Source organism: Citrus clementina, unplaced genomic scaffold (genome assembly GCF_000493195.1).
Source record: "Citrus clementina cultivar Clemenules unplaced genomic scaffold, Citrus_clementina_v1.0 scaffold_2, whole genome shotgun sequence".
NCBI lineage: Eukaryota > Viridiplantae > Streptophyta > Magnoliopsida > Sapindales > Rutaceae > Citrus > Citrus x clementina.
This window is the reverse complement of record NW_006262688.1, coordinates 23,264,705-23,275,563: the sequence shown is the minus strand read 5'-3', so window position 1 is coordinate 23,275,563 and position 10,859 is coordinate 23,264,705. Positions and strand designations below refer to the sequence as shown.

Genomic DNA, 10,859 nt, shown 5'->3' with positions numbered 1-10,859 from the left:
TTTATTCTTTATATCGTCCCGTTTATTTAATTTTCTAATTGACCAAGAAATCAACGTCAATAGTGTCTTTTGTTATTTTACCCGTAATGTGGTAATACCAAAGATGAAATGAAAATTCTAAGAATGATGAAAATATCTATATTGGAATAATGAGCAAAACAGTGCAGCAATCTCGGCAAACAACAAGCACATTAACACGTAAATAGCAGCCCAAGAACATGAACAAGTAGCCAACCAAAAACGCCAAGGCGTGCTAAAAGCATTGTCCCAAAGATCAATTTTTATGCTGCTCTAAAGACGTTTTTTCAGTGCAAAAAAGGCAAAAGGAATAAAATGGACTAACCTGTATCACATAATGCTTTTTTAATGATGTTGTATTATAATAATTTTTACTGCTTTAAGACATTTTTCAAGTGCAAAAAGAATAAAACGAATTGACCTTTAACATAGAGTTACACTACAATGATATTGTGCTCCAAGCACACCTTCCTTATGGGCTTTTTACCACCCCAGTTCTCTAAAGTTTTTTTATTTATATAAACTAACTTTTCTCCCTTTCTAGATAATAATATATAATAGTATTTTGAAAAAAAAAACATGTCTATGGAATTAAAGCCACAAAATGAAGCCAAAAGTGGCTTATTAAACTAAAAGCAGCCGACTGCTTGCTTCATTAAGTTCAGGTGCATTTGTGTGCTTCACTACATGCTTTTCCTGCTTGCTTCAGATCGATGCATGAAATAAAATTGAAATTGAGAGCTGCTTCCCAAAATTTTTTCATTTGCAAATTGAGACCAAAACAAAGAAGTGAGAAAAAAGAGCAGAAAGAAAGAAATAAAAAAGAAAGAAATTGAGATGTTAACCTAAAGGCCTTACAAACTTTAATTTTGATTATAAAAAATAATATGGTAAAGATATATATATATATATATATAAACTCTTTTGAATTTCATTAGTTTTTAAAGGTCAAAAGTCATTCATATAGGATCAAATTCAAAAGACTCAAAGACATGCTCATGAAGTCAAGATTCAAATGTGAAGAACACTAACTTATGTAATGTTTCATTTTTATAATTCTTGTAAAGCTAGTTTGTTCAATTTATATATGGTCAAGTATTTACTAGCTCAAACTTAATTAGTATCCCATGACATTCAAATTTATATTTGGTCCTATGAAATATGTTTTCTATACTTGAAGAAAAACAAAAGCTAAAAGTTTATGAAAATGAATTTCTTCTAAGCATATGGTTTGATTTGAAAAAGCCTTGAAAGGTTTCGATGTGTCGAAAAATATAGAGAGTTTATTTGTTCTTAATGCTAATATGAAAATTTGAAAGAGGGCCCATTTAATAAATTTTTAAAACTTTTTTAGCACTTTCAAAATTATAGAAAAGTATGGGTTAAAACTATAGATATTGAAAAAAAGCAGCTAGTTGATTATATAAAGTGTTGGCCTAAATGGCTATACGAACCTCGATTTTGATGATAACCAACATGTTTCAAGGGTAAAATGATAAATTTATTTTTCGCTATCTTACTAGTTCTTGAAGGGCAAAACTTATTTAAGTGAGATCAAATTCAAGACACTCAATGGACAACAGCATGATCAAGGACGAATGTTAAATATAATAGTTCAAAGTGATCTTTATTGCTATTTATAAAGCCAATACAATTTAATATATACATGAATTAGCATTTTTAAATGTCAAGATTATTTTTTAAATAAATCATCATTTTCCATAAATATAAATGTTTTATACTTAGAAGAAAAGTTATATTTCAAGTTTTATGTGCTAAATTGAAAAATTTTGAAAATATTGAGGTTTATAAGTGTCGTTTTAAATTCTTAAAATGGACCTATTTGCAAAGATTAAAGTATTTTGGGCTATAATATAATTTACAAAAGTTATTGGGCATAACTACATATTTTGAAACAATAGCGGCTAACCGCTTAATTAGCAACGGCTAACTGCATGAGGTCCAGAAACATAGCGGCTAACCAACTAAATCTAATGGTGAACTACTTGGACAAAATTTGAAATTCGATTTTGTGAAGTTATCTTGCCACGTCAGCATAACGGCTAACCGCCTCATTTTAGCAGCGATTTGGCAAGTTCCTAGAAAGTCAATAATGGCTAATTTACTTGTTCAAACTATATAAACTCAAATCGAAATCAAATTTTACAACTTTTTCAATCTCAATTAAGCTAAAACTTGTTTGTACAACTTATCTTGAGCTTTCATCTTGCTTATTTACATATGTACATTGAATCAATAATGAGCTATCATTTACTTATATACTCTTATAGAGAGTAATCTTTGTAATCTTCATTTATATATCAAAATTGAGTGAGTATAAGTGTGGGAAACACTTGGGGGAAAGAGGTGTGTGTGTGTAGATCACTACTTTTAAAGGTATATTGACACTTTCAAAGTCAATTGTAAAATCTTGAAGTCTTAAATAGTGGAATCCTCAAGCTTGATTTACTTGGAGGCGTGAACATAGATAGGTTTTGCCGAACCACGTAAAAAATTTTATATTTGTTTTCTTCTCCCTTATCTTTTTAAATTTATACATTATTGAATTTACTGTTATTAAATTTCTTAAAGCATTTATTTCTATTGTATTGTATTTTTTTTTGTATAATTTTTTTAAAACTAGATTTACCCCCCTTCTTAGTTTGCTTAGCTAGAATTTCTGAAAGGGGCTAATCTTCTTGCAAAGACAAATCAGCAACCACATTTGTACAAAGTGGTTACCCAGTTTGCTTAAAGTCTCCAACAATAACGTGTCCCGTCAGCAAAATGGCTAGCTAATTTCGCACAAAATTTTTATCTTATGTTTTTAACAACTAGTTTTTAGATTTGTTTATATAAACCCAACTTCAAATCATTTCTACGGTTTGTCAACCAATAATTATTTGAAGAAATTATTTTAGTTTAATTAAATTTTTTTATTTAGATGTAAAAATCTTAGAAATAAACTATTGCAATGACCCTATACATTTTGTAGATTTTTTATTTAATATAGATTGTTAAAAGTGTTATTAAGATTGAGTAAAATGTTATTGTGTAGCAAAGTAAAAATTTGGCACTTTTTGTTCCAAAGAGTGAGGGGTAAATATGTTAGTTAAGCTATAAAGAGAATATTCCGTAAATTTGCCACGCATGTGATTGAATTTGTAATGTCCTAATGTCATTTTCCAACTACCATATCAATATGGACCTAAAACTACTTCATTTTATCTTATGCTAGCTAACATTTTGGATTGTGTTTCTCATAATGCATTTTCACTTTCAAAAATACAATAATATAAAAGGTTTGCTGTAAATTAAAAACTTATTAGTAGTTTAATGAGGCATTTTAGCCGATTCATAATTTCGATCTGAATAGAAAGAAGTCTACATGAATTTTTGCAGCCAAAGAAACAAAATGTCCTATTGAATTGAGTGTCTGAGTTTGTTGACATCGGCACATCAATCTTTCATGGCTTCACAAAGCCTAATACGGTGGCTGCTGCTATCATGCTCGGGCTGTAACCATGAAAGGTCCACCTAATATCCTGTTGTTCCAAGTTCTTTATCATTCTTTCCGAAGGATAGAGAAGTCTGACAACCTTCTTGGCAGCAACAATTTGTTGTTCTTGAAGGCCCTCGTCACATATCAATTCCCTGCAGTGGATCACAATTTTCAAGTTAATCACGCCAAGCTAAAAATTTTTGTTCATTGCATGTCACTGACAACTTCTGAGAGCTTCAAATTGAAGAAGACACACAGAACTAAAGTATTACTATTTCTAGGATTTCACTCATCAAAGAAGCCAAAGCACCTCTAACTATGAGTGCCATTTGTTAAATCTCAGATACTTCAAAAAAATAAAGGGATGAAAATCCATGACTGTCTTGCAGACAGATCTTACATCAGCAAATGGGTCAGTGTATCAGGTGTGCAGGCTTGAAGCAGAGCTTCTGGAATTATAGGTGAATCTAAGAGGATATTAGGCAGAGAGATGTATGGAATCTTTGCTTTATAACGAATAAACCATTCAGTTAGGAAATGTGCTTGATAAGCAACAACACAAGGTAATCGTGCAAGCTGCAGCTCCACAGCAACTGTTCCTGAAGTACATAAAGCAACCCTGCTTGCCTGCAAGACATCCAAACAAAGTTTAAATAAATTATACCATTCAAATCTATGCAGTCCGACTGATTAGGTGCTGAACTTCTGAAATTTGAAGCTCCGTTTCAGTTGACAAATGACTTCTCCAATAATTGAAATAAAGAGATGGGAAAGAGAGGACCTACACTAAATGCATCATATTTTAGATTTGAGGATCCTCCAGGAACCAATATAGAAGGCACGGGCCATTTTTCAATAAGTCCAGTGATGTAATTTTCAACATGCCGATTAGGTGCCACATGGATGACTGTTATCAACTCGGGAAAAGAGTCTTTTAGTAGTTCCATAGTCTTTGCAAAGATGGGAAGCATTCGAGCGACCTCCTGTAATCTGCTTCCGGGGAGCAAGCTAATGATCATGGCTCCTTTCAAAGATAAAACGTATGAGGTATTAAGCCAAGATGAGATTTCAATAAATGGACACATGCATTCTTAAATATACATACGTACAGCTCTATGGCTGTATGTGTTATTGTGTGCAAACATCTCCCAAATTAGATTCAGTAATTCGGTGGGGCTTTGATCCTGAAAAACCTTCAGGCAATGTAGCTCCCGTCCATGTTTAATGACTTAAAATTCAAAGCTATTGCCTCCTTAGAAACTCCTCAGATTTAAATTACCTGAAGGTACTGAATATTTATTTTTGAAATCTTCAGAGTTTCCTTCCATCTTCAATTCACATGGTTCAGGTCCCTTCCCCTGAACATATTATCCTTCCCCTCTGTTAGTGCTAAAATAACCACACAGAAGGTAAACTTGGAAAGCATGAAAACTCAAAATCAAATTAAAATTTTATCAACCATTTTCCAAGCAAATATGGACACCCCACACAAACAAAAGTAGACCATAAATTCATACCAAATTCAACTCCAAACAATCTTCCACAACAGGGTGGCCCACAAAAGTTGCAGCCAGTCCATTCAATCTACAAATGGCTTCCTCATTTGGAAGTATGCACAAGATGTGATCCACAAATGCAGCTAAATTTTTTAGCCTTGCTTCACCCCCTTTCCATGCCCAGAATGATGGTGCTACATAATGGAAGTGCGCTGGTCCATTCAATCTTTCGTGACTGTATCTAGCTGCAAAAATCATTCCCCGATTGTCCTACAGCAGACTTATTACATAAGCAAATGTGAAAACACTGATCCTAACTTCAAGAGGACAGTTCATATTACCTCGTAATTGCTTTAGGAGACGGAACGAGAACCCCTTGGAATCCACTGTCACAACAGCATGAGGCCTAAACAGAAGAGCAGCTTCTATAGTTTCCTTCAACCTGACCTGACATTTTAAAGTTCTAGAGTAACAATAAGAACCAAACTGAAAAGGTGCATAGGTGTTTCCCTCAAGCACCTAGTCATAAACAGGATTTTGAAGCTAGCACTACTTACCCTAAACTTATAAATATGTGGTAACAACTCCCAAATTCCCATTACTGCTATGTCTTCCATAGGGAACAAGGACTTCATTCCTTGCTCCGACATCATGGACCTTAGAGAGCAGAGACACAGGATCACATTAGAGAAATATGATAAGCGCTTTCAAGTACCTTACTAAACATTATAGCCCTAGTGCTTTCAAAATTAAACAGAAACACAACAGTTCATATATACCAATAAACTACACTTGATAGTTTTCTTTTTTCCCCCGAAGAGGGGCTTCAAACTCAAACACGAGTAACGTTCCCAAATGCACCATAAAAATTTAACAAGTACAAAGAAAGAGTGAAAGCTAAGATTACCCTCCAACCCCAGAAAAAGAAACGGGAAGCGGAGCTAGTTTCTTCATAGCTGACATGAGACGCGAACCAATCGAGTCCCCAGAAACTTCTCCCGCAACAATGAAAACTCTTAGCTCTCCATCTTTGATGGCACCCTCAATTACACTTCTACTTCTACTTGAAGCTGACATATTTCTTCTCTGCCACTGCAATGCAAACAAACCCATGGTTCTTTTGCTGCTCAATCTCCATATTTTGTTCAGAAATACCTTCATCAATTCTTGAGTGATCAATTGTATTAATAAAACTGTGATTTTGAGAATTTCTAACTCGAACCCTGCGGTAATCAAGTGAAAGAACTTGACTGAGAATCAGAAAATGACACAGAGCAACTCTGTCTCGATGTGGGCCGCTTTTGAGCCTGAAATGGGCCGAGTCCACATGCCGTTAGTGTTGAAATGTTTGGACGATTTTTTCAACTAAAAGGAAATAGTTTTTCATTTGTGTCAAATAGCACCATCAGGGCAGTTTTGTAATCTTTGTGAGCCGTGAGCGGTGAGCGGGACTTATTTGATATAAGTGGTGAGTCTATTTGAACCCACTTAATTACTTATTAAACTTATTTATTGAATAAATATATTTTGAAAATTTAAAAATATACAATTTTACTTTACTAACCCATGTTAATACCCAAAATACCCTTATTAAACTAAATTATCATAATTTCTCTCATCATTTTCTTTTCACATCGTTTCTCCTTTCTTTGTTCTTTTCTTCTTTGTTTCTAAATTTCTTCCCATCACTATTTTATCCCAAATTCTTAAACTTGTTATTTTTAATTTTTAGTAGATCTTTTTCCCTTAATATTTCATGCATTTGGAATAATACACTTAAAAATTTTAAATAAACAACTGATAAGAAAATTACAAATACATTTATAATAAATAAAACATTCAAATAATTGCAACAGTTCTTGCATGGTTTTTTTTTTCATTTTCTTACATAGAAGAAAGCTTACTGAATGGGAAGAAAATTCGTTGTCCTATCCAAAGAAATTGGAAATGATGAAATTAGATGGTGGAAGTCAAGAGGAATTGTGCTAGCTTTCATCCAAATGTATTGAAATTTCATTGAAACTTCGTTCCATTAAGAAAATCTGTGGATTAAAAAAATCATCGACAATGTGAAAACAGTACATTGAGTAATAAAAAATATGTGAGAAAAACTGTAATTTTTTTATGTAATTTAATTATATAGTCTTGTCTATTATAGTAATTTTCTATATGGACATTTTAGTAATTAAAAAAATTATTAAATATTGGATTTAATGAGTATTTTGGTGGGTTCAAATAGCCTCACCTAAGTGGAAAACCTTTGTGTCTAAATCCTAATCTGGCGCACACATATACCATCAGGAGACGACATGTCGTCCACTGGAAACTTGCACCAACGTGTTCAATACAACCATGTGAGTGGGAGAAACTGGGTTTATATTTTATAATATGTTTATTTATTAATCTAGATATGGACTTATTAAAGTTAGTTCTTTTGGAAATATAACTGAACAATATCATTTAAACAGTGACCCATAAAATCAATCATCCATCAATGTTCAACGGTATAAAGTTAGAGTCGAGCCATGCATGATGCATCATCATCAATGCATAGTACATAAGCCGAAAAGTTAGTTTCACATGCAGCTCAATTCGATAATTAGGGTCTTGTACCTAGAGATGGCAAAAATCCCCACGAGGACGGGTATTTTGAGGAATTTTTCTCATTCGGGGAGGGTATGAGGATAATTTTATACCTAATTTCTTATTTGGAGAAGGGACAGGGAAATTTTTTTACTCAATTTCTTATTCAGGGAGGAGATGGGGATGAGGTGGAAATTCCCTACCCATTTCCCCATTTTAATTTTTAATTTTATTTTAATTTTTTTAAATTAATAGTAAATAAATAATAAAATTTAAATTATAAAATTATAAATATTGATAAAAATAAAAATATCAAAATATTTATATTATTAAACTTTTAGGCCTAATTAACTAATTAAAGTTTTAAATTTTTATTTAGGACATTAAAAAGACCGAGTAGATTCTATTAACCCAAAAATTTTATTAATTTTAACATTCTTTAAATATTTTAAACTTAAATCTATTTTTTTTTAATTTTTAGATGTTATAATTGCCCACAGCGAATCACAATTTTAATATCTAATCTAATATAATCTCATATTTGCTCTTGATTTGCTCTGATTTAACTATTGTGTTGTACAGGGAATAGTCCACATTTATAAAGCGCCCACGCCACCATTGAAAAAGTTAATTTTGAATCTAAATTCGATTTTATTTGTAACAATTTTGTATTAGACTATTAATTTGTTCATGATAGTTTGTAAAAGAAGTTTGTATCCCTTGCATGCTACGTTACTTACTAATTTAATGTATGTGACTTTTATAATGGATATTAATGTAAGATATATTTCAAACTTTACTTTTATTTGAATTTTTTATTTTAATATAATTAACTCAAAATCGAAAATAAAAAAATGTATTAATTATTCAGGGATCGGGGACCTTGGGGGATCCCCTATTATTATTCGGGGGGGGATGAAGATTCTCTCAAGTAATTTTGACGGGGACGCGGAGGGGACGGGGACATACGCAAAATATCGGGGATGGGTACGGGGAGATTGGTCCCCTCCCCTCCCCATTGCCATCCCTACTTGTACCACCATTATAATTTGGGGAAAATGACAAACACACTCCTAACGTTTAGGCAAAGGGACAAAAATCTCCCTAATGTTTCAAAAAAGATATTTACATCCTAATTTATTATAATTTTACTATTATACCCTTCTAGCATATAAAAAAAATTATTAAATTATCCAATTTGTCTATATATTGTTAATAAAATTATAAATATACCTTCATTGCCTCATTCTTCTATTTCAATTTTTATTAATAACCAATTTTCAAAAAAGATATCTACACACTTAAAAAAAATTGTAAATAAATTATAATTTTAAAAATAAAATTGGTTATTAAAACCATAATAAATAACATAGAAAATTGGTTACAAATGTACAAGTTTAAATGATTGACATGTGGAAAATTGTTAAATATACAAGTTTAAAGTTTAAATAAAATTGGTTATTAATAACTAATTTTATTTTTAAAATTATAATTTACTTACAATTGTTTTAGGTGTATAGATGTCTTTTTTGAAAATTGGTTATTGATAAAAATTTAAATACAAGAATTGGGCAATAAAGGTATATTTATAATTTTTTTATAATATCCAATTTGTCTATTTATAATTTTATTAACAATATATAGACAAATTGGATACTAGAAGGATATAGGATCGAAGGATGGATGTGTTATCAAAAGAAGGAAATTATTTAAGAAATTTGAAAATGAACAATGCTTGAATTGGGTTGGAACGGCTTTGTCAAGTTTTAAATATGACTAAGTTGATACGTGGCGTTGTTTAACCCGGTCAATGCAGAGACTAGTCTGCCTTTGGAATCAGATCTGACTTAGAACAGATCAATATCCCGCATGTCCAAGTTTTATGGTTAGAGTTTTATGTGTTATCAAAAGAAGGAAATTATTTAAGAAATTCGAAAATGAACAATGCTTGAATTGGGTTGGAACGGCTTTGTCAAGTTTTAAATATGACTAAGTTGATACGTGGCATTGTTTAACCCGGTCAATGCAGAGACTAGTCTGCCTTTGGAACTAGATCTGACTTAGAACAGATCAATATCCCACATGTCCAAGTTTTCCAGCCGATATACCAAATTAGCTTGCTCTACCAAATAATAATTAGATTCTTTTAATGGATCTGCTTTGGAACGCAGTTGGTTGATTTTAGAATTATTTTACCAGATACAAATTAGTTTTGTTCTGCAAGCCTAGCAACAACATACATCTAAAGGCTCATACATAGTACCAGATCTGGATCCCAGAAATGGTGCTCTGAAGGAATGAAAGGAGAAGAGAAAGATACAACTGAGGATTGAGATCTGGTCTCGTTGCCTCAGAGGAACGTAGCAGTTATATGGCAGATCTGATACAGATCAGTCTGCAGAGCATGTATAAAAATTTAAATACTTTAAAATAAATTGCGAAAATTAAATTGCTTTAAAGTAAATCGCGGAAATTTAAACATACAGAACTTTAAAATTACAAACTTTGAAAGGAATTACAAATCTTACATCTGATTTTTCTTGCTTTGTTTTGCTTTATGGAAGAAAAATGGAAAATTAATCTGAAGACAAGGAACTAGTCTGAAGACAGAAAAATTTCCTTGAAGCCTTCGAATTCCAGATTCCCAGAGAGAGAGAGAGAAAGAGAAAAATAGAAAACTAAAGAGAGAGGGGTTGAGAAAATCTGAGGAGTCTCAGTCTTCCTTTAGATTTATATACAAAATGAGTTTTAAACTGTAGACTGTAGCGGAGCTGTAGCATACAGTAATCTTTGGAACTCTGCACTGTAAACTGTAGCGGAGCTGTAACATACAGTAATCTTTGGAACTCTACACTGTAGACTGTAGCGGAGCTGTAGCATACAGTAATCTTTAGAACAAAAGTATACATACTTTAAATTAAAAGTATAATACGGGTGAAGAGACATGTTCGCTCTCACTTGTATCTAAGGGACCACCCGAAGATACATACATACAAATACTCAAAAGAAAATACAATTGGAAATTACAAAATGAATATATATATATATATATATTTTAATTTTTTAAGGCTTATACAAAGTTACTTCAATGCTTTAAGGGAGAGAAAATGCCGAAGCAGTCATTTTCATTTTCGTCACCAAGAGAAATAAAAGGCTCTTCATCTCCGGAGGTGCTAGAAGAGAAACTTGCAACAGATGTTTCAGACCTTGTGGCGAGAAGCTGTTGCATAACTTTAAAATACTCTTCTTTAGTTTTGGCA

The 10,859-nt window shown here is 32.1% G+C and overlaps 1 protein-coding gene across 1 annotated transcript; it reads right to left on the bottom strand.

The window, feature by feature from the left end:
- Positions 1-3,361: 3,361 nt before the first annotated feature.
- LOC18051405 (probable lipid-A-disaccharide synthase, mitochondrial) lies at positions 3,362-6,253 on the bottom strand. Its single transcript, XM_006447612.2, has 8 exons — positions 5,924-6,253; positions 5,574-5,673; positions 5,358-5,463; positions 5,038-5,261; positions 4,800-4,878; positions 4,306-4,544; positions 3,921-4,147; positions 3,362-3,672 (listed from the first exon to the last, which is right to left on the bottom strand). Exons 1-8 carry the CDS (start codon positions 6,175-6,177, stop codon positions 3,486-3,488), a joined length of 1,416 nt encoding a protein of 471 aa, XP_006447675.2. The 5' UTR covers positions 6,178-6,253; the 3' UTR covers positions 3,362-3,485.
- Positions 6,254-10,859: the final 4,606 nt, after the last annotated feature.

Bases quoted from the DNA above. Each gene is read 5' to 3' on its own strand.
- LOC18051405 (XM_006447612.2), bottom strand. From the start codon at position 6,177: ATGAAGGTATTTCTGAACAAAATATGGAGATTGAGCAGCAAAAGAACC. The intron at 4,545-4,799 runs GTAATTTAAATC...TATCTTTGAAAG, and splicing joins TAAATATTCAGTACCTTCAG to GAGCCATGATCATTAGCTTG. The intron at 4,148-4,305 runs GTAGGTCCTCTC...GATGTCTTGCAG, and splicing joins TAAAATATGATGCATTTAGT to GCAAGCAGGGTTGCTTTATG.